This window comes from Cygnus atratus, chromosome 14, assembly GCF_013377495.2.
Source record: "Cygnus atratus isolate AKBS03 ecotype Queensland, Australia chromosome 14, CAtr_DNAZoo_HiC_assembly, whole genome shotgun sequence".
Lineage (NCBI taxonomy): Eukaryota > Metazoa > Chordata > Aves > Anseriformes > Anatidae > Cygnus > Cygnus atratus.
In genome coordinates, this window is record NC_066375.1 from 7,842,433 (window position 1) to 7,866,914 (window position 24,482).

General features: G+C 40.4%; 1 protein-coding gene across 4 annotated transcripts in view; it reads left to right on the plus strand.

Annotated features, from left to right (window-relative positions):
- The window catches only part of SGCD (sarcoglycan delta), a 138,637-nt gene that overhangs the window by 39,793 nt on the left and 74,362 nt on the right, over nt 1-24,482 (plus strand). For all 4 annotated transcript variants that reach the window (XM_035559604.2, XM_035559605.2, XM_035559603.2 and 1 more), the window contains exon 3: nt 23,701-23,802. In XM_035559604.2, the coding sequence (XP_035415497.1) occupies nt 23,701-23,802 (102 nt within the window). The remainder of the gene's footprint in view (nt 1-23,700; nt 23,803-24,482) is intronic.

The following is a 24,482-nucleotide window of genomic DNA, read 5'->3' on the forward strand; positions in this document are numbered from 1 at the left end:
AACTTTAAGGATAGTCACTTCTACAACTCTTTTTTTTTTTTTTTTTTTTTTTTTTTTTACTAACTTTCCTTGCTGTAGTACCATACGTTACAGAAGTGTGGTGTGAAAGTTTTTGCCCTGTGGAGCAGCGGTGATGTGGACTTCAGCTGGGTTCTGCTGGCCACAGACAACTCCAGTCACATCTGGCTTTCATGGACATGTTGCCTCAGGTCAGGCTGCGCTGGTTCAGCAGCATCCCACCAACAGCTTAAATCCCTCTGGGCTGCCAAAGCAGGGAAAGAGGATACAGTGCTGGATGAGTCCTGACCCAATTCTTTAATGATGCTTCCCTTCATTATATGTTGTATTTCTTCCTGCCTTGTGCCCCATGCTATATATTATATCGATCTCTTTTCTTGACTTCTCTGACCGTGTAGTGATTTGTCTTCTCTTACTTCCCTGGCTTCTCTTTGAGCATGCCATTATTAGCTCCTTGTCTCCCTGTTTGTTTTTTTTTCATGTTGCTGTCCCTCCTTTTTTCTCTTACTGTTGTCTCATTCAATAACTTTCTCTCTTCCCTGTGGCAGGAATTGCCAAATGAAACATGATAAAACAACCATTTTGCAATATGTAGTGATGTAATTAATTTCTTCTGTTGCACAACTAAGTAGAATAAAGCTACTTTTTATAAAAAATTGATTTTTCTCTTAATGGTCACTGATGCTAGAGTCTTATCTTTTCACAGTTTTAGCATTTACATGTGCATCAGGGAGTATTTAATAAGAAAGGTTTTTCCCCATTTTCAGTGAATATTTTAAGAGATGTAACATCCATATTTTGTCTTGAGAAATTTGCATAAAATCTCAGTGAAGCTACTGTGTGCTTTCATCAAATTTTGGAGATCACTTCACTGCCCAACAAAATATGCGTAGTGTATTATGCGGTAGTTGTAGAATATTACCACCTGAATATGCAACCCATAAGATTTAAACTGTATCTCCAGACAACCTTAGCTAGTCACCACCTTGTCTGTCAGCTCATCTATCCAGAAAAAGCTCAACCAAATTCCCACTGAGATCAACAACAAAGTTCTTGATTACCTCAGATCATTTTCAATTAATGGAATAATTAATTTAATTAAAATCTATTAATGTCTCATAGAGCTTTTACCCACGATTTTAAGAAATCATGAGAGAATCAAACTGTGTCTTAGACAAGTTTGAAAAAAAAAATCATTTAAAAAATAAAAATTAATTAAAATTATAAATAAAAAATGCAATGGTATTAACACTGTTGAGTGGATGGGCCCATTGGGTTAGTTTTTAAAGAATTGAGAATATTAGAAATCTAATTTTTCTTTGCCAAATTTCAGGTCTCTGAGGAGAGGGCTGATTTAGCACATCCCACAGTAGGCATCTGATTTGGGCAGGATGAATCACCCTCTGGTGACTACTTTCTATTTTTGTTGGCTATAATGTTATCATGAACACCTCGCTGAGATTGTGCACCTAACGTTTAGATGACTAATGTTTTGTGATGGTAATCTGGGCCCAATTTTGAAAGGGCAAGAGCACAGGGAACAAAATGTAATTTCAAAACTAAGGGCAAAAAACCATCCAAGTTATTTGGACTGTAAGTATCTTATCCCTTGCCCAGGTAAAGAGAAAAGTATAAGAAAATATTAAACAGCCTGACCTAATGCTGATTTCTAAGCTGAAATTTCACAGTTGTCACTAAAATGCCTGTGTCCTCTCAGCTCTGTACTTTCAGGTCGATTTATAGTGCTGACATTTTTGTTTCAAATGGCCCTAAGTTTTCAGATCTCTCTTCATCAAATTTTTGCAAACTTCAGACTACTTGCTTTTGCCTCATTATGGACAAGTAGAAAAAATGAATCCTGATCCAGACTACTTTGAAGCTTGAGTGCTTTTTTTTGCCTGTGATTTTACTTTGATCACACACATTCTGTAATTTCAAAGATTAGGAGATTTAGATATATGAAGTATGAGTTGTCAGCTTGGATTCAATGGGCTCTTTTAAAATCACAGAGATGGCTACTCTTGGCCATTTATGCCACTAAGAATATCCTATATGAGCTTCTTTGGATGTCAATGCTAAAATAAATAGTTCACACCTGATACTGGGCAGAAATTACCAGTTTGTAACGGACCACGCCATTCGTTGTGAGCCAGCAATGCACAGCACTGGGAAATGAAATATGGTGCTGCCGGTTATAATTTGAGAGCTCAGGAGAAGCAAACTGAGAATAGTTATATGAATATTATAATCCAGACACTCTGTTATCTACCGGGTGCATCTGTATCGATAAGTGGTTATTATTCTGTTCTAGCTGGCTGACATTTATGGTTTTCAGGATTTAGACTGGGGTTTTCAGTTCAGTTAAGTCAGATGTCTGCAAATAAGCATCTGTTATGTTTAAGTTTCCCAGAGCCTTTCTTTCAAACCTGTTATTTTCTCTGAATCAAATGTTTAGTTCAGCAGAGCCTGAAAATGAAAACAAACTCCAAATGGTCTCAACGGGATATTTTGGGAAAAAATCTATTTGAAAAGATAAGAACAAGCTAGGACTGGGATAAAATACATACACTGATATTTATTATTTATCCAGAGCTTTATAAAAAATCATTAATAGAAAAAAATGTGCTTATGGTCCACTAAATTATACGGAAGCGGTGTTGAATTTTAATTTGGGTTCTTCAGCAGTCTGAAGGATAAATGGTGTGAAGGAATACCATCATACCATCCTATCATGCCTTCCCACATCCAGGTCTCTTGCACATTGAGCTGGGGTTCCCAGCTGCTGCAGGTGGGTGAATATCTCAGTGGGGAGCATCCATTGGCATCATTCTGCTACAATTCCCTGGCCTTAAGGGACCCTCCCTTGCAGCTGGAAGCCTACAGAGAGAGCCTTGGTGGGTGCGGGCTGCTCTTCTTCCGATTTGTGAATAAATCAGCTCATTTTCTTTGCATCAAGCAGTGCTTGCTTTACCCCCCTCTGCAGTGCAGGAAAACCTCGAGGTCACCCTTTTCTACAAAGCTGCTTGCTCATCTGCTCTGCTGTCTCTCTGGAGGCATGGACTCTTGGCACTCCTGGGAGCACTGTCCCTGCTCACTGGAGTGTCACCGTGTCTTGGTATATATGGTAACACAGGAAAAATTCAAATGGACCTTTAATAAAAATCCTAAGAGGTACTCTCTGACACCCATCCAGATGTTGGATTTCCTATAATACAATAAAAATAACATAAAAATTGTGGAATGTTTTGAGAGTTTCTAGAAGAGATCTTTGCATTTAGAGAATACTAGTTCAAGACTTTAGGGACACTGGTAATGAAAGGAAGAAAGCAGGTGAAATCAAAAACCCAAGATGATGTTTGAGATAAATATTGTTCTGTAGCAGCTTCATTGGCGCAGTATTTTCAGGGCCTAAAATACCAAATTTGCAGTGCAGACTTCAATAATTTGCTACAGATTCGAGCTCTAGCTCTCCCTTGCTCTTTAGGTCTCCCTTCATTAACTTTAGTCACATTTTTACCCCCACACTACAAGGAATCAGCTGGTGCCTGGTAAGAGTAATCCCAGCAGGTTTACTGAGGTGCAGACACTTGGACAGCGTTTTAGGTGTTTTGTTTTGTTGTTGTTTGTTTTTGTGTGTTTTTTCTTCAATTTTTAATGTATTTCAAATTTTGTTGTTTTTACTTTGTATTTAAATGTATTTATTATTTTAGAAGTGGCTGGGGGTTGGGTGGTTGTTATGACAAACTGATCAGGAGAGAAACAACACGATTTTATCATGCAAATAATCAATAGTCACCTTATTAGCAGGGTCTATTGAATTGTCTTCAAGGGCCTTCTCTAACTGTCTCTGCAGACTGAATTAGTAAGATGGTTCCACTGACTTTTTTCTAGTGGCAGCTGCCTACCCAATTATATATATTCATTAGCTCTGGTATGATTTCATTAACCAATGTACATTAAGTGCCTATTAGGCAACTTTGCTTATGTTCCTAGACAAGCAATGATGCATCTTCTGGTGAACATACTTATTAGCTCATTGGTCTGAATAAACTGTTTTTTATTTATATTTTCAATTTGTCATTACTCATGAACTGTATCAGCTGAGGGATGAATGTTAAAAAATAATTAAGCTGGTTAGGTTTAATTATTTTTTGTTTCAACTGTCTCTCAGAACCACAAACCTGGCCAACCAGGCAAATGAGCACTAATGAATGAAGCCACATGATTAAAACATCTGTCAGTGTCCTACCGGGTCGATTCAAAGCTTGGATTGGCTGTGCACTCCGAGTGCAACGATTGCTATGAAAAGCCAAATAAGCCAGAGTTAATGTTCTTCTAATCCTTTGCCTGTTGAGTTGACAGTGATGGGTAGCAAACATGCACCAATGAACAGTAATGAAGTCACTTTTAGATTGGTTCAGCACAGGTTTTTCAGGCTAATTAGGTAGACAAAAATGTGAATTTAATCAAAGGAACGTGAATTCATTAAAGAAGGTGTGTAGGATAACTGAAGTAGAGAATTAGCTGACTCAAGAGGTAGACTGTGGCTCCTGACTAAATTGTCCGGTTTATAAAAGGAATGAGGTATTTATGCATGATATCTCTTAAAAAAATAATTTTATGAAGTACAAATCCGTGGTTTTGTCGTGGGAGTCACTAGATTTACATCAGGAATCAAACCCGCCTCCCTGTAGTTGTGCGTGTTTGGAGGTTAGGACTCGGAGAGAGAAAGCAGAGAGTGAACTAGAAGCTCATTCTGCATTCCAGATGGCATGGACCACATTACCGCATTATTACTCAAATGGGCTCGTTAGCCTCTTACTTCATGGGACTTCTTTAGCAGCAGTGTAGCGTGGCTCTGTTTGTCTGATTTTTCTCGGTCTTCCTTGAGACGTGACTGATGTTCAAGTCGCAAATGGAACAATTTTGTTTGTACTATAACCCTGATGAGGATGTGTTGAGTGTTCTTTGGGGGCAGATCAGTAAAAAACAAGAAATAAAGATTTTCAACCATTAAGAAGTAAAATACAATGCAGAGCATTTTGCCTAATCTGGTTGTATCTCATCTAAGCCCAATAAAAAGGAGGGATGACTGTCTAAGATTACTTGTCTTCTGCAGCACAGAAAACAATTAAAATGTATTAGAGTTTTGTAATTATTATAACCTTCTCCCTCCCCTACCCTGTGCACAATTTAATTTTGAGTTTATACAGGAAGGCAGGCAAGTTTTTTGTCTGAATAATGGTTTCTATTAGGGGATTTGAACCTTTTTGGTGTATTCTGAACATAGCTGTTATCCTGAAGCCCATTGTCTGCCTTTAGCTGTCTCCATCCCACGACATGGGGAGGCTGAAAATCACTGACACGGCATTTCCAGAACATGGTAGTGTCTGTAATTGTACAAAGATGCATGGTGGACCTGTGAGAAGAGCATCTGTGAATGACAGAGGTAGGTGCAGAATCAGAGTTTCACATAGCAAGTTCTGAGGATTGCCTGCAATGAATACTATTTAAATATAAATATTTATTACACTTTAAATATTTATGTTTTACGATATATCTAATGAACTGTGTAGGGCTTTGGATAAATGAATAATCACCTATTACTGTGGTAGAGTTTGTGGTATTTGTCTTGATGGCTGGAATACTTTTTTTGTCTTCTTCCTTCTGGGAGGATGGAGAGTGTTCAGTGTCATGGGTCAGGCCCCATTTTTATATGTGTCTGTATAGGATTGTTGTTGTTTGGTTGTTTGTTTGGGAAGACGGCTGGAAAGAAGGAATATTGGCATGTGCTGGCATACATGGATTAGTTTGCTTTATAACATAATTTTCAGTGTAATGTTTAATGGGACTATTTTAATTCTTTGAATGTTTGTTGTGTTGTGAAGCAAAGTTAACAATTATCCCTTTTATCGTTTGTTTGTTTCATTAGTCCATGGTTTCTGGGACGGGTCTTGTAGGGCAGCAGATGGCAAAAAGGAGATTGAGGTAGAAATTAAGGTTTCTTGTTACAACTAACAGTTTTTATGGTTTGTAATAGAGGTTTCATTTCTGTGGTTAAACAGTGCAAACAGTTTTCATTAGCATCTAAATTTAACATAATTTTCAGGAAGATGCAAGTTCTGGTAACTGAAGACAATGATTGATATTGATCTAACAGTGAAGGAAGAAACAATTAAAATGCTGAAAGTTAAATTTGGGAGAGAGGGACGAAGATGAAGCTTTTTAATTTGGTGTAAATGAATCAGCAGCATGCATGACTTTGTTTGGAAATGTACGATGCTTTTAAAAATGCTTATGAATAAATTATCCTGCAGCTGTACTGTGAGGTGTCAACAGAGCCCATGTAATTGGACCACATGGGCAAAGCAGTCCTGAAAGAGATGCATGAGGCAGTTCACAGTGGGTTCTTGCTTTATATAGTGAAATATATGGATATTTCAAACCGATCATGGTATGTGGTCCTTTTACTTTTGCCTGATCCGTATCAGCCATTCTGTGAGGTCCTGATTTTCAGATGATGGATATTAGCGTGTTCTAGATAATCCTCATCCTCTGGACTTTCTGTTTGCAGCCTCCACATTTGAAGTGCCAAGTCTCTAGTCATCTTTGAAAATCTTTTCAGGCTAAGTAATTCATTTTCAGAAAGAGAATATTAACTTGTCACTTCAGTTTTACCTAAAGGAACCTGCATAATTTTGTGAATTTGGCTCTAGCTCCTGCTACTTTGCAGGTTGCCCTATGTGGGATATGCTGCATGCGGGAACTGAGCCCGTGGTGTCAGGACATCCCGCAGTGCCTCGGCTCGGGGAGGGCCTTTCCCCGGGATCTGCATGGTGGGGGTCTTCTACACTGGGGAAAGAGGTGTTTTGCATGGTTTTGGGACTCTGAGAGAGGGAGCTGGAGTTTTCCTTCTTTCAGAGAACTGGAGACACTGTAAAGATTTTCAGAAGACGGGTCATTTAGCACCTGCTTCCCAAGGTGCTGTCATGGAGTGGAGGTGGTGCTCGGTGGCTGTGCACAGCCTAGAGATTTTTCCCTTCCATTATGCTGATATTAGAGATTGGCAAGAATTGATCCTGATGGGAGCCATGTGTGAAATTCACAGCAAGTTGCTGTTGCTTTTTGGCTGCTTTAGGAGTGCTAACCATATGCTGTGTAGCTCAGCGCAGCCCTGGTGCGGCCTCTCGTTGGCTTGGCTTTTCTGCTTGGCACTGGAGGTGCCATAATTCGTTACTGTGCCGGGAAGGAGGGAGGGGGAAGGAAACATGTCAGTGTGAAGGGAGCCCTAGGCTCAATCATATTGGGAAGTCAGTGGGTGTGAGGGATAAAACACAAGACCAAGGATTGATTGGCATCTCCCAGCCCTCCAAACCAGGACTTCTCCAACCCTTGGAGCTCACCACACTGCGTGTTCACTGTGTAATGAAGCCCCAGCAAGAGAGGCAGAATAAATAGGGGCTAGAGTCTGTTTTGCAATGTGCAGGATCATATCCCCTGCCTGAGCGTCTTCGTCCTATTGCTCGAGCTGTCTCCCACTTCTGTATAGCTTTCTGCAATATGGCTCAGTGAAGGGAAGGGCCATGAACTGCTGATGATTTCTATCACTCCAGTAAATATAAGCTCCTAGTTCATTTTTGCATGAATTAGTGTTAACCAAGCTTTTCCTAGCAAAACTTCCTATTATAGTGCTTCTCTTACCCTTTACTTGTTTTCCTTTCTTGCATTTCCTCCATTCCTTCTGCCCATCATGTAACCATTGTGACCCAGAGGTGCTCTTGGAGCTCTTAATGACACCTCTGCCTATTTCCCAGTAACTCAGAGGAGACCAAAATGGTTTTCTTTGTCAGATTGACAGGTGCCATAACTGGAGCCCTGCAGGCTGCTCTGGCAGTAGTCTTTCTCTCACACACACACACACACACACACAAAAAAAACAGTTTCGTTACTTTAAAGGACTTCATAACAAGTTTGCAAAATATGCAACCCCCCTCTCTTGGCATGGATTAAAGCATACTAGGGCCAAATGGGTGTTTACAATATCTTTGCTTTGTTCATGGTATGATAAAATTCTCCTCTGGGGCAAAGACCTTTTCATAGGGTGATTGTTAGATGGGGAACTGCTGGGATGGGATTCCCTCCTCATATTCCTAGCCCACATCAGGAGAAGCTGTAGAGTTCCTGTTGCATATAACAGCTCTAAGTGTTCCTAATTCTTTGTTCATCTGATGTAAGACCCTGTTAGTTTCAGGAGGACACATTAAATAGAAATATATTCAAACAAAAATAACCAATTTTAAAAGCATTTATTGCTACACCTTTGTCTTTTGTCTTAGCTCCCACTATGTATTTTTCTCTCACCTTTGTAATGGAGAGATTTTACATTTGTTCTTATTTTTAAGAAGTTGCACTCCCCGGCCATTGCCTTAACTTCTGTCTTCTTTTTAAATACTATAAAGGTATTGTTCACTTTTATTTTTTTAATACATTTCAACATTGCAGAGGGATGCCAGTATATTACTTGTTCTCTAGTGTGCTTTGCTATTAAAAATTTTTTTTCTTACTGTGATGACTGTCTGAGATCTTTGTCAGTTGTTCCTAGCTATTTATCAGAATTGTTGTAGTTTGTGAAAAGAAAAGCTTTGACCATGCTGTCTTTCCATTGCTGGAAGTCAAAAAATCAAAGCATATCAAATGATAAGGTACCTTTCTGAAATTTCTGTAAAAAGTATGTGGAAAAAATCTTAGAAAACATTTGAAAATTAAAAGAACCCTAAAATTTACAAAGCATCTGCTACCATAAGAGTTTCATTCTAAGATAATCAGGTCTCTGACCTGATTATCTTTCTATCTAAACAAATGGATTCTTCTAAACAAATGGATTCTTCTTTCTATCTAAACAAATGTATTATATGAAAAAAGGTTGCAGGAACCATCTCTGGCCAAGTGCAATAATAATAATATTAATGCAGTTGTGCTTTATTGCAAGGAACAAGTTTTATCACTACAATTACCTACAAAGGAGTTTTGAAAAAAAAATCCTAATGGGAAACAATCAGAAATGTGAAGTTGTTATTTCAAAACTAGATATAATCATTTACCAGCAATATGGAGTATGCCTTAGTTAACAGTTGAAGTATATGAAGTCTCTAGGGGGGTCTGTTTGCAGTGGTGTTTAGGGACATACTATAACTCAAGGTAATTGAATAGCAGTTAATTTGAGTTAATGAACATGCATTCTTGGGAAGACACGCAACAGTTAATGGATCAGCCCAAAATGAAGGCCAATTAAGAACACAGACGTTTCTTTTGCTGAGTAAGCATCTACTGAATGTCTACACAAGAATATATAAGGACGTTAATTAACCTGAGTTAATAGGCATTCATCTCTATAGCCATTGCAACCAAGGGGCTGTGTAAATAATCCTAGGACAACTGTTGATGTTTCATGGCTAAGGCATTTGAAGATGTTGCCTCTATTACCACGGCATGAGCTTTTGCCAACTATGAAACAGAGCGATCTTTAGAGCAGTGTGAGCAAAAAACAAAAGTTTGAATGATAGGATCTGGAATTCATGTTCCATTAGTGAACTAATTGAACTAACATGGAGACCCTCTTTTATCACAACTTCAGACAATACAGAGGAGACAACCCATTTCAGCAATGTCATGTGCACATGGTGTCGGGTTGTTCTGGAGATGAGTACTTGAACACACGCAGCTGTTAAACAGCAAGTCAGGAGCTGAATTTATCAGCTGGAAGGGAACCTGATTGTCGAATATTTTCTGTTTGTTCAGAAAATAAAAGGCAGTTTTATGCTGAAATTCCTTGAGTGATTGTAGGGACAGATGAGATGTTTCTTGGAACTTGAAGAACACGAATACTTGAACACAGTCCCAAAGACATCTGGGAGTCAAAACATAGAGAGCTTACAAGTTTAAATGACTCCTCCTGAAAAATTTATAGTGAGCTTAACAAGACACTAATAACGTACAACGTCAATAGCTAGAGGAGAACTTAGAAAACAAACGTATAAATAAGTTGTGTGCATTATCCAACAATTAGGTAAACAAAGTTGTATTTTTCAGTGATTTAGGAATCTCTGCCTTGAACAAACAAGGAATTCTTTAGAAAAAATCGGATAAGATTCAGCAGAAAAAAAGAATCCTTAAAAATTAGCTGTTGTGCATGCAAAGCAATTGCCTTTAATGATATAGCAAAGTGGAGTTCAGTTCATTCAGTGTAAACGAGAAACTACAGCAAGATCCCTGTAAAGTTTGGTGCACCCGCTGACCTGAGTTGTTTATTCAACTGTGGTTGCATTTATTCTTCATCGTACTTCTTAAATAAAATGTAGTTTCACTGGAAAAGAAAGGCGTGTAATGAAACAATGATGACAAGAGACCTGCGGGAAATGAAATAGCTGAAGGCTCGTATGGGTAAATTTGTGTGGCACGATGCAGCCTTGCGTAGGGAGCCACAAGGTCACTTACTCAGAGCGCAGTGAAGTGTTGCACTAACGGAGCCATAGCGCTGCTGCAGCTCCTCCACCTCGGGTGCTTCCTTATGGCAGTGCCATGTAGATGTCCCCACGATGGATTTGGAGGCGTGCATGGCCTCCGCGAGGGTTAGCGGGGCTGCAGAAAAATGGGGATTGGGGAATGCTGAGCACTGCTGAGCTCAGTGCATGCATCAGAGCAGTGGCATCAGCCTTCCCCCCCCCAGCCCAGCCCTGGCTGCGCTGTGCTGCCTGGGCCCCTGGGTACCTCAAACTGTTTAAACGGGCTCTGAGCTAAATTATCTGATTGCAGTAAATGTGTTCCATTTCTGTTACCCACATGTCATTCAGAGAGCTGTCTTGAAAGAGACAAATTAATGACTATTAAGAATTTTATACCCTGCTATTTTCTCTGTTTACTGATGTTACATTCTCTCTCTTCTCCAGAAATGCTTAGTCTGATGTTTAAGAAGTGAAGCTATTATTATCTTAAATTATATAAGGTTTTCTTACCCCATCATAGCAATTGAGGAAAGGATTAAAAAAAAAAAAAACACTTTGGCAGGACTTTACCAAACTTACTGCACAGTTTTATAGTAGATGTGATATACCTATATTGCAGCAGTGCAGAGCTGCAGAGAAGTAAAAAACAGATGACCGATCTGAGAAAACGGTGAGATCAGAGAAATGCTGAATGAGGAATGGGTTTGAGTGAGGGTTTATTTTTGGTTTTCCATAACTTTACTGTAAATTTCAATATTTCTGCTGAAACTTTGGCCCTAGAAATTTCACTAAGCTTTGAAAATACAGGCTGTTAATGCATTTGCAGCTGAATCCCATTTTTTTTTTCTGTTTAGTTTAGTTGTTTGTTTGTTTTTTAATAACCAGTTAGAATAAAAAACTATAAAATTTGTGTTAATACCTCTCAGTAACAAAATCACTGACTACCCTTCCCATGGCTATTCTTACTAATAACCCTTTTGAAGAAAGGTATTCATGGGTGCAGTATTTCACCTAGCTACATAAGGACTTCACAAGGTATCAGACAGCTGACATATAATAATACATTCAGAAGCATATCACCAGTAATCCATCTCAATTCCTTGTTTATTATCTTTGCAACTTTCTAACAGTTTTGTTAATAAGATACTGCTGCTAGCAGTGTAACTTTATTCTTACATTAATATCCCAAATTTATCAAAAGGTTATAAATTTCCTCCAGTCACCAAAATGTCCCATTAAGCTATTTAAGCTTCCTGAAACTACAATCTTTATCGATAGCCTGGGAAAAATATTTTTTGCACTACATCCCTGAGTATTTTGAGGTTAAATTCACCAAAGTTGTCAAGTAGGTCAGCAACGAAAGCCAAAACAAGAGAAATCTGGTTTAGGATTTAGATGGATGGAAAGGGGAGGAGGTGTAATCATGGTGCAGAGCTCCTGCACCACTGTCACTGCCATGTCCCAGGCAAAGCTGCTGAGAAGCTGCCTTCAGGAGTCTCCTCCTCAGTGCAAAGAAGGAGAGAAATCTTGTGGCTTCAGGCAATGTGGTCTGAAGACACGTTCTGGATGCTCAGCCAGAGGTCAGACAAAGAGAAATAAATATGTTTGCCTCAGTGTTTTGCTTTATGCTCTGTGTTCTTTTAAGGGATAAAAATTCCTTGTTGAGCTTTTTCGGTCCCTAACCAAATGCAGCAGTTAGTGATTATGTGTCATTGTTCCCTGGTGGTGGTTCTTACGGAAAGGAAAGTCTTTCTGAAAAGTAACAGGCAGTAACAAACACGGGCTGCCAAAATGGTGAAAAAGCTGTAAGATAAGTCTCAGGTGTCCTCTGAGCTCTGTCTAGACCGTGATGGAGAGCTAAGGCACCTCTTGCTGCCTTGGAGCACAACTCTACTGCAAAAGACTGCATGGAGGAGCATCCCATTGCACTTCGAGTGAGCAGCGCTTGCTGATCAAAAATGTTTCACTGAGTGCACTGTTTTCACATTATTTTAATGTAGCCTGTTCCTGGCTACCATCTCCCCATGTGCTGCGGTCTGTATGCAAACCTGCCTCGTACTGACTGGGGCTGTCCTGTGGGACAAGGCAGCAGCTCCTGGAGAGAGCCGCATCGCCCTCCTGCAACTTGTTTATTTTCTTTGAAAGGTTCCCAGGGAGCATAACCAGATGCCAGAGGGCTTCTGCCAAACTTTGCAGACACCCGCTGGAGGATATATTGCTTTTAAATTTGCAGCATCAGGGGCTGTGCGAGCTGCTCGCTCTTGCTCATTTTGTCACACCGGAGGGAGTGGGCATCGCTTCTCACTTGCGCCAGTGATGCTGCGAAACTGCACCCGGGAGTAGCTCACCTCCAAAATGCACGTGGCCTGAGAGAAGCTTCTACATTTTTTTGTGATAAGGGAAATCCAGATCTCAGGCACTTTTTATTTTGAAATATTTCATTATTTAGATGATCTTGGTGCTTGTAATAAATAAATAAATCATCTAAGGCGAGGTTGCATGCAGAAGATAAATAGGTATGCAGACTGAGTCCCCTAATTTATTACTGCTGATGTCCTGCTGGAAAGGAGTAGAAAGAGGAAGAAATGCTAATAGCCCCAAATAAGGCATATTTCTGTAATGAAATGACACACAGAGCTGTGTTCTCTAAAGGCAAAACCCTGGTAGGAAGAATCACTTTCCTGTGACTTTAAGACTCTCTGTTTCAAAAGGTGTTAGGAAAAGGCACTGTGCCTTTCTCTGTTGTACTTTGCAATCAGAGCTGATGCCAGTTGTATATTTTTGCATGTCATTCTTGGCTATGTCATGTAACTGCCTGATTTTCACCCACGTAATACTGTACTCCTTGACTTCTAAGAGAATCTCTTGGTATCTGGCACAAGTCCCCTCTAAGTAAGCCCCCACTCGATAATAATTTGAAATTAAAAACACCCCACGCATGGGTTCTGGTTATGAAGAAGAAAATGACATTCTGCCTTTATTTTCCTCAACAAGTAAACAGTAGGAAAATGGTCTCTATGTTTTCCAGTTACTTCACAGATCGACAAGTATGAACTACCATAATGATAATTTTGGAAATTATGTCAGGAAGTGCCGTCTTGCAGGATGGTTCTGGGCTTGAGCTGCTGACTAGCAAGCTCCTCGTTCCCTTGCTGTGTTATTTTCATTCTTCTGAAGACTGTCTTGAAAGCTCACTAAAATGTTCTGAAGAAGACAAGGTATTAAGCGTAATGGATCTTCTGGAAAGGAGGCAGAGGAACACAAAAACAGGGAAAAAAGGAGTATATCTGAAATTAGAGTTGTTGGCATTTGAAAGTTGATAAAATTAGCCGGTTGTTTTTCAGGAGAAGTATATGTTTAGCTTCTTAGCCACAACGCTGACATAAATGGCCGGAGAGAAACCTTGGGAAGCTCCTCCTTTAACACAGCTTTCTCCTGTGGCTGTGGGTTGATCCCTAATGTTGTGCCTCAGTTTTCCATAAGAAGGTGCTGCCATGTGAGCATGCACACAGGTAACATCTGCCAGGCGTGGATGTGAGGGCATGCATTAGCTGCGTTAGATGGCTGTATGGTAGTTCTGATGCTACGTATTTAGAAGCAAGCAGTTTAGGGAGGAATAACTGATGACAAGTAATTAAACTGCTGCTTATCCTCTGATCCCTGTTTGAAATGAGCGGATGCATACCGCAGATCTGACCACATTCTTTGCCCACCATTTACGCTGGTGAGCGACCCTAACCATACCCATGCATTTTGCTCTATGAATAGTTATTTGCTGGCGTTTGTTCAAAAGCAATAGAAGCAATATACTTATTTCTGCCTCTTTGGGAGTAGCGCTTTCAGTTCTTTCATTTCTTTGCTGTCCCCAGAGCCTCCCTGCTAACAACAATGTCATATACACACTGTAGATAAGTCTGGAAGACAGTTTAAATTATTTTTCAGTATATTCTGATAGCGGAAGAGCTAAATCATATATTTTTGTGTCAAATACAGCTATAAAAATTCTGTGGTGGTTCCATAGTAGCTTCTTAACAAGGGGACTATGGATTCCTCTTAACACAGTGATTTTGATTCTAAAACGCATTTCTTTTTACCTATCTGTTCAAATAAATTGAATTTACCCTATATCCTGTCTCTCGCTAAAAGTATGAGATTTGATTAAAGAACAATAATCATTAAAGTAATCCCTGAAGTGACTCTCTATCGGTATAGTTGGAATCACATTTTAGAAGTATATTTTATTTTGTGATCTCTGTTTATTGTTTTGCCTGGCAACTTGTTTATTTTTCTGTTTGTTTGTTTGAATGCTGTTGCACACTGTTGAGGTCTAGGTTTATCCCAGTTATCCAAAGGCATCCAGAAAATATGCCTAAGTCACCTTGGAGGAGTTCCCGAGCAGCTGGAAGGAAGCACTTCCAGGGAGCGATTTGGGTGCTAGGTGGGCTCGATTGCCATTTTCTCTCCCCTGACTGCAGAGGTAGCCTGGGACGGGTATCTTCCAAATGCAGGGTCATCAGTGAACTGCCTTATATTAACTGAATCTGGGCTCGTAAATGATTACTTGAGTTGCATTGAAAATATTCCTTCACATCATGATTATCCTACCTTTGGAGGTTGATGTTGCTATAGCAGCAAGTATATAATGCAGGTGCAGTGGCTTTTGAGAAGGTCAGTGCAACAGGCGCCTCCTCCGTCTTTCCTCGTAGCCTGTAAATCAGTTTGCTGAGATGGGGTTGTCAAATGTGCTGATAGATGGGACTTGCAAGAAAGGCCATGGCCCTGCCCCGTCTCTCTGCACCAGGATTTGTATTTCTGGTAGCTTGAGCGTTGGTGTGGACCTTGAGCAGGGTTTTGAAACCAGTGTGTGTTTGCATGAGCCTTATTTCTTTGAACAAACCTGGTATTATGCTCTAATTAGTGCCCCGAGTTGTTTTGGCACATTCTTGTCAGACAAAAATGACCCAATAATTGGCCTCATTTTCAAGAGCTAACCTCCCGAAACTCTGCTGAAGAGCTGTTACTTCCTTTTTCAAAGTCAAACCTTAATCTGCCTGCTTCATCGCTGTTTGGTGGGAATTGCTAAATACTGGGTTAGCTAGAAAATCTTACTCCAGAGTGCAAATACAAAACCCAAAAGGAATCCATTAAGATAAAGAAAGGAGGAAAAAAAATAATAATTCCTCCTTCTCCCTGGATACTTCTTCCAACAATATAAAGATAAGTGAGTTCTTCAGTTCAGCCTTGGTGTAACTTGAAGGAGTGATGCCACAGAGAATGTTTTGTCCAAGATCTTTATAGTTTTAAAAAGGATGTGTTGATTCTTTCCTTCATTTGGTGATTGACAGACTATTGTAGTTCAAGAGAATTAAACCGGAATGTATAAAAACTGATTCTGCAACCCCTTGAACTCTACAGTGAATTTACGTGCTGATTTTATTATTAAATTGCTGCATTATAAGGAAAGTACTTGTTCCTACGAGTATAAGTATCTTTTATTCCACTTCTGAGTGAGCACAAATTTCTGCAGGATGGGACTTTTCCCTGCTAATTAGCATAATTATGGTAACGAGCTAGACTAAAAAAGACAGAATTCAAGGGACACATTTGGAATATATGTTGACTATAAGATATTAAACCATGGTATTTATGTTTGAGCAAAAAAGCGGAAAAATACTCAAGAGAACATGGCTCATTTTATAATGGTTTGGTGCCAAAGTGTTCCATAACAGGGAGCTGGGAGGTATGAAAGGCAAATTTTGAACTCTTCCCTGCTATATCAATGGAAAGGGAAATTATTACCCTAAAGAGGAATTTTGCCTGTGATGGTCGTGTTGTAGTAACAATGTTGGGATTCATAAGAGTTTTCCCAAAAGGTCTGCTAATCCTTTTCACTGCAAAAATGTTCTCTCAAATGGAGTGGCTTATTTCATACAAGTCCGGATTTTGTTTTGCCACACATCATCATATTTTGAGTAAACTCACTAGGAGTTCCCTTTGAAAAGAAATACCTCCTGCCCAAAGTAGTTCCAGCAATATGCAATAAATCCGAGCTAAGCTTTCTTCAAGCACTGGTTGAATGATTTGTTTAGAAATTCCAGCACTAGTCTGGAGTTGTTTCAAGGGATGGGATTTAGAGCCTTTGGTCAGCTGTAACTTGTTCTTTCTGCTTTAGACTTTTTTTCCTAACTCCCTTTAAAGTCAATGCATAAGTTTCTTTTGCTTTAAAAGATAACTTGTTAGGGCTCTTAAAGTAATCATAATAAATAGTTGGTGAGTACTTAGTTAAAGTGGAAGGAACTGGGAGAGGAGAAAGGTGCTATGGGACCGTACACGTGGCAGCTGTCCCTAACACCAGGATGACGTGCAGAGGTATTGTATTGCCCGAGCACACATGCTCACATCTGTGAGCTGTCAGGTTGTATCATAGTTTTCTCTGTGAACTGCTAGGGACAAGCAGATTACTGTGACAGTAAGCTAGATGGATAGATGGATACTGCCTTATTAATCACACGATGGATACCTGCCTTGTTAATTGCTATCTGTGTCATTTATTCTGTTTCGGAGAAAGCTGGAGGCGTGACTTGAGAACAGGATGTCAGCGGCAGCACCACCAGCTGCTCCCTGCTGCCCTGTGTCCTCGTGCACACCATGGCGCTTCTGTCTGTAAGGTCTGGGGGAAATGTCCTTGCTGCAGGCCCCATTTGCTTGGCAAGGAACATGGTGTGAGCACCCAGCATTGGATGTGAAGCTTGTGAGGCTGCCAGGAGTAAATTCAAGATTTTCTGCATCATAGCTCGTTGCCCTAATTGTGAGACGTCCTCCCATTTCTTGTGCTCTCCTTGCTACATACCCTCTTCTTGTCTTCTGCCTCTTATTCTCAGTCATGCAAAGCAACTCACAAAACCAAGAGTTTCCACTGGAAGTGAAGGGCTCTGGTCTTTGTGTAGGCTTGGTTTGTGCTGAATTTTGCATTAACCGTAATGCCGTAAAACCGTAATGCAGGCAGTTTCCTCCTTTTGTACTTAATTCCCTGGTAAATTAGCAGCCACCTGACTTCTGTGGAGCTGTCACAAATTACTTTATACTTGTGAAAGTAAGTATAAATTTTTCCATAGCTGCTACAACTTTAACAGCAGCTTCTGGAGGTCTTTTTCCTGTGGGTAACTCCCACACCTGGTCTTTGCTCATTCAGCTCCATGTCTCCCTGTGACCGATTGCTGCAGTGCCAGAAATTTTATAAAGTGTCTTCTCACGGGCTGTCACGAGCTTCTGGAGGGAGCCTTCTGTGAGCTAGCTGCTTGCTAGTCTTGCAATTTATAATGTTGTTTTAGTGCACCAATTTGCAGCGACGGTTTTAGCTGTGCTTCATCCGTCTCTCCCTCTGTCCCCAGGGAGGACACATGGACTGTCCCACGTTTATGCAAGGCACCTGGGGTCACCTTCCTTCACCCACCGATGTCTCAGAGCAGCCGTCCTGGCCCTCACCTTTACATGGAAGCACAGCCAGAAAGACGCCTGACAGGGACACCTGTGGTCGATAAGGAGGCAGAACAGGGAGGTGAATCCCAGTTGTGGACATAAGGCCTTGCAGTGCAATTCAAAGCATATCTGTACATACAGGGATGTAACCATAGATGTAACACTACATTGGTTTTTCTCTACTGTGCGCGCAAGCCTGAGCCCATGGGTCTCAAAACAAGGCCTTGTGACAGAGGAAGAAGCTGTCATGCTCTCCTTACTTCGGAGGTTATGTTGCTCTGGGCCATGCTGTACAACCAGCCTTAACTCTCCAGGTCTGAGGCTACTGAGGGGTGTTTTGCCTCTCTTGGCTTACACAGCTAGAGACCAGGGTCTTGACTGAAAGAGCTAATTAAATAAAGAAAATGAGGAGAAGGAGGGAGGGCAAATCCTATCAGAGCAAGTAGGTGTTTGAGGCTGTGAAGAACTGACAGTGATGTGTATCTCTGCAGATCTTCCTTAAATCTGTGGAAACTAGAAACATTTAATATCTAGTCAGAGGTAGAAGAGCACAGAAATCTTCCATGTAAGAGAAATAAAAACAGGTCACTTGCATTTGCTGGTTTTTTCCTGACTTTGGATGTATTGAGCTGTGTAATAAATTGCACATATCTGGAAGCGATGCAGAGCACAGCAATCAATAATACAAGCAATGGTAATCAGGTGTTTCAGCCATCTGACATGAGCAGTCTCCAAAGATAATTCTCTCCCACAGGACATTACCAAACATAACTTCAGTTTATTCCCAGGAAAAGAAGCAAGTGCTTTTCTGCCATGCAGAGGCAAATCTTGTAAACAGTTTTGCTCCAGAAAGCTGAAAATGGATGGAGGTGCAGGAAAAAGCATGAGGGGAGATGCTTTTTCACAAAGCAATCCTCAACACTGACACGTGTTGGGGCTGGTGGTGGCCAGCAGACAGCTGCTGCTCACAGTGTTTGCCTTCACCAATGTCCCTAGAAAATCCTTAGGGAAAAAAAAAAAAAAAACAATAAATGGCAAATTTGCCTTCTGTGTTCAGAAATACCAGAGGAAGTGCAGAGCAGTGTGAGACTGAATTTATTCAAACCATCCTGGCGTGAAGGGCCACAGTGAACACATGCTATCACCGCTTTGTTTTTTAACTAGGTTAAGCTATGGCAAGAGCCCAGCCACATTTAATAAAGCTACCCATGGATGGCAGACACCACTGAAAACTTCCCCTGTCAATATGTGAATGCAGCCCAGATCTGTGCAGGTTATGCAACTTCCAGGTATTTACCACAGCAATTACATGTCTGCGGTTAGATGGGCTGCTTTTTCTATTTTTTTTTAATTTTATTTTCTTATTATTTTTTTCGTATTTTCTTATTAACTGAATTTTCCTGCCACTACCCATACAATTATAAACAAATTAGAGAGTAACCCACAGCTGTTAAAAAGGAAAACAAAAAAAGCTAGACTTTGCCCATGTATATGACCACAGGGCTGACTACAAGGCAGCAACGAGCCTCAGCATTCTGGTAGCATCAGTACTGAGCTCTTCCTCTAACACCAGCACCATCAGTTGTAATTGGTTGTTAAACTGAACTCCTTCTCAAGCTAATAAAAAACAGAAAGTCCTCTGTCATTCAGCAACACCAAAATGACATTTATGTTATTCAGGATTTTACCATTGCTGTCCCATTTTAACACAGAGCAGTCAGTGATAGCACATAAATTTTTATGCCTGCCCATTACAAGGCATTGTATAAAAAGAGAGGTGGTTTAGACGATAAAGTTGACGTGAAAGTTTTCACCATGCTCTTCCAAAAAAGCTGAATAATTCAGAGCAGGTGGTAATGGAAAGTTCCTGACGCTGTGCCTCTTGTTTTCCAGCAGTTAGCCTGGAAGTTCCCACAAAGCTGGTTTGTGCCTGCACAATAAAGTCATTCATTCTTTGTTGAGGAGTCTACTAATAAAAAGGGGAGAAACCGAGGTTGTCAGATGTCAGTGTACCAAATAATCAATACCACATTGTTTTTTCTTATTCATAAACAACATAATGGCAGATAAGGATATATACCAATTGCAGACAAAATGTTTAATAAAAAAAAGTCATGGTCTCTGTCTCTCTGGCCAGCTTTCTGCTATATTTTATAGGTCAAGGTCCATGAAATTTCATAGCACTAGTGCTATATATATTCACAGTAGCAGAGTATGACATTTAGTTTCTATTAAACTATATACTTTAGGGAGGAGGAAGATGCTTTATCCAAAACAGCATGCAAGGTAGTCTTTCACACAAAGATTTCTTTCTAATGTTTCTGTATTTTGATACCTTTATATAATTTTGCAAGCTGTAGATTTTTTTTTCTAATGGGAAATAAATGTATATGATTTAATAATGATTGTACTGCAAGAGGTCAGGATTATCTATTCACTTTTAGACTCAAATTACAACCTTTGCATGTTTTTTGCCCTGCTGACCCAGAATGTCACTACAAAAAGCTGTCATCTTTATCACAAGAAACATGAGCAGTAGAGAGTTAATGATGGTAAAAGTCAGTGCTAAGCACTGCATCCTGATCCCAAACACCAGTGAAGTCAGGAGTTAGTGTCTCGTGAGCGGGGCTGGAGTGAGAATGTCAAAGGCTGAGAAGAATAACATGGGGAAGTGCCTTATTTTCTTCTACCCAGTGTTTTTGTAAGAGCATACGTTGGCTTGTATGACATAAATCAAATGTATTCTTGATATTCTGGTTGTAGAACATTGTTCCATAGGCATATCAGTCTTTTGGAATGTAAAGGACCTGCTAGATGTGAGCTATATGGCCCCTATGAGTGGTTTTTTATGTATAACAGTCCTGTGGGGGTACTTGGAAACAGAGGGTGAAGGAGAGAAAGGAAGAGAAAGACTTGAGAGAAAAGTGGAATAACAGATCTGCATCCCTGCTCAGGATAGACTGTAGTCGTGAGCCACTGAAATTGCGGGTTTGCCATAGCTTCAGTGGTGCCTTTATCCATAGGTTCATGTTGCTGGTGGAGTATTGCCCCATGTCAGCTCAGGAGTGAGCCCTGGAAATGGTCAGGATTGCAAATCCCCAGGGATGGTCGTTCTTGCAGCTTTACATTGTATACACCAGCCCACCTGACCTGCAACTTTTCTAATGAAACCAGGGACGAACCTGCAATGTGAAAGCCCTGAGGACTTACTGAAATATCTATTTCAGTAAAGAGTTTTTTAATATTTTTTTAGCAGTGCAAAACATGTGAGGGTCTGCAGATAGCTGTAATAATTCCCGCTCACTCAAATCGCAAAGCATACTGCTATCAAAATTTAATCTTGGCTCTTTGGTGCATAATCATATTTCACTCATTTTCCTTCATACTTTTGCTTGAGATAAATGAACCCCCTTCTGTGCTACCACCAACCCAGAATTCATAAGCGAGTATTTTACACCTGGGAAGGGGAATGTAGCAACTGGCATTTTATGACCCATCTCTCATTCCCCTCCCTTCAGCAATCAACAGCATTTTCAGCATATGTCTCTATTTAAAGTTCACTTAGAGCTTTCAATTCAAAATGATATGACAGTGGTCAGTTCACCAGCCAGCACTCCTGAGCCTGCCTTTGTTCGTGAGACATCACGTTGTGGCAAAAGCAATCTTTGCTTGGCAGGGTACACCCTGGGAGAGATACTTCTTGCAACAGGGGAACCTCTGGCAAGTGACCAGCATCACTGCTGAGACATGCTAGGGCTTTGATTTGTATCCCTCAAAATTCCTATTATTTGGCAGTGGTTTATGCAAGTCTCTTTGGGTTAGTCATTCACCTCTAATGGGATTGATTCCTCTTGCCGAGCTGAAGGGGCGCACACAGCATGAGGAGGAGGAGGTAGATGGGTTTTAGTTTTTGCAGCTGGATTAAAAAGCATTCAAGATTCACGCACTGACCTCGGTGCTCTCTACAACCTCCTGAGGAGGGGAAGGTGCCAGTCTCTTCTCCCTGGGAACCAAGGACAGGATGTACAGGAACAGCACAAAGCTGCACCGGGGGAGGCTTACACTGGATGTTAGGAAAAACTCCTTCACCGTGAGAGTGGTCAAACACTGGAAGAGGCTTCCTAGCAAGGTGCTTGGTGCCCCATGCATTACAGCGTTAAAGTGGCATCTGGATTATGCCCTTAATAATAACGCTTTAACTTTTGGTTAGCCCTGGCAGTTGGACTTCAGATCCTTGTAGGTCCCTTCCAACTGAACTGTTCCGTTCTGTTCTATTCCTTGCATTAGATTTGGTTTTGATTATATTTGTTTTTGCAATTCCCCGCACGCATCACATTTCTTAAACACACATGTACCCCTTTCTAAACAATTATAGCCTAAATGAATCTAAGTCCTGCGTCTTATTAAAAGTTGTGACTTTCTCTCACAAGCTAAAGGTTAAATATTTTTAGTTTGGCCCGATTCTGCTCTCTGCTAATGTATCCATATACCTGTCTTATTGCATAAAAACTGTAAGAAAAACTCATACGCAATTTTGACACATATTTTGTTTGCCGTTGTGGTTTGTCAGATGTTTCATTACATCCTGGACGTACATAACTAAACAATTTCTAAAGAAAATGGACTATTTGCAGTCATCTGCTGGAGGCCTGCAGCCAATACTTCACGTCATTTGTCAAGAAGATTTCTCCCATTGAAGCACAGGGAGCAGTGGGGACTGGGGGAGCTTGGCACTGTGCGGAGCTGGGGAGTGCTGATAGCTCCTCATATGAGGAGAGGAGAGAGATGCATGTTACATCTGTCACTTAATGCCTGATCGCTGGAACTTTGCAATGGTTATTCGAAAGGCAGGAGACCCAAATATTCGGATAGAGAAGTTCGGATTGCTGGGATGCGCTCAGGCTGTGCAAGAAGCAGAGGGAAGGCTAAAATCCTCACCTGATCATCTCAGGAAAGAAAAGTCAGAATTTAGCCCAAGACAAGAGAACAATCCATTAGAAAAATATTCCTGTTGTGTAGTTACTTTTCCCAGAGCACATATTTGCAGAAATGTATATTTTGATTGAGCTGTGTGGTGTCTTTACAACATTGAAAGCACAAGAACGCCTGCGAGACTTAAAACTAATCAACAATTTTCCGCATCTTTTTGTCATAAGCCCTAAGGACATCACACCAAAGAGTCCATGTTTTGCAGAGATTTCCCCAAACACTGGGGGTCAGGTTCTATACCACGTTTTATTGCAGTACTCTTACATAGCCCAAACTTACTTTGTCAGTTCAGTGGAATTAATCACACATTCTCCATATGGAGTTCAGTAAAATTAATCAAATATTCTTTGTATGGATTTGTCATGAATGAGAAGGTATATTAATATACGGGCACACGGTTAATATTCCAGTGAATAGTTTCCTGTTAATGCAGAGCATCACTGCATCTCTTTGAATAGAGATGACTAGCTTAAAAGAACATCTTTCATCTGTGTAAATGGTTTACTGGGGGGCATTGCAGATTGTTCTGAATGGATTTTTTTTTTTCCCACAGAAACAGAGCTAAAAGGATAACACAAGTAATTGCATTCTCTAGTGCCTCCCAGTGCTTTACATGTTCTCCTCTGCAGGAAAAAAATCTTTCATTTATTGTCAGCCTGATGAATTTAGTAATTGTAACTAATGGGGTTGTTTCTTTTTGTATGTGTTTTAGGATGGAATGGGCAACCTGAGAATCACGGATAAGGGTTTGAAGCTGGAAGGAGATTCAGAATTCTTGAAACCTCTCTACGCCAAAGAAATCCGGTCAAGACCAGTAAGTTGTCGGGAAAGGAATAATCACGTTTCTGTAGTCCTAACTGTAAGGAACCTTGAAGTGGCAGGGTGATACGGTTACTGGATAAATTACTTTGGTCATTCCATACAAATGTAATCTGGGGAGAGAGACAGTGCGTGTCCCTTGGGTACTTCATCAAGACACAATCTCCTCTGGGCAGTTGCAAGGTTGATATATGTGGTTTTAGTTTGTGTAAGTCACAGTTAAAATTCTCCCAGGACCACTGAGATTTCACATTGTCTTTTGGTCTCCCTTTAAGATAAATCATAAGCAGTGCTCAACTGAAAGACCTAATATTTCTGAGGTACAGGGATAGCAGGCAGTTGTGAAATCCAGATTGCGTTTAAAGTTAGTCCTTCTCTGCAGAGAGCTGATGCCTTGGCAGAAGAGCCTGATCCGTTAGCTGTCACAATAAGCCCATACTGTATGCTCAGTCCTATTTCATGTTGTGTCTTAAAATTATGTTCAGTTAAAATTCAACACTGCTCAGTGAGACTGCTTAACAAAAGTGGCAAGGATGTTAACAACTGAAAATGAGAAAGAACCCAAGTGTGATTGAAATAGCATTTTTGTGGTAGCGTTTCATTGACTGTCAGTGCCTTTTGCTCTTTCTAATGCAATCCTGTTTGTCCTGAGCAGCTGTAACATAACTGAAAAGT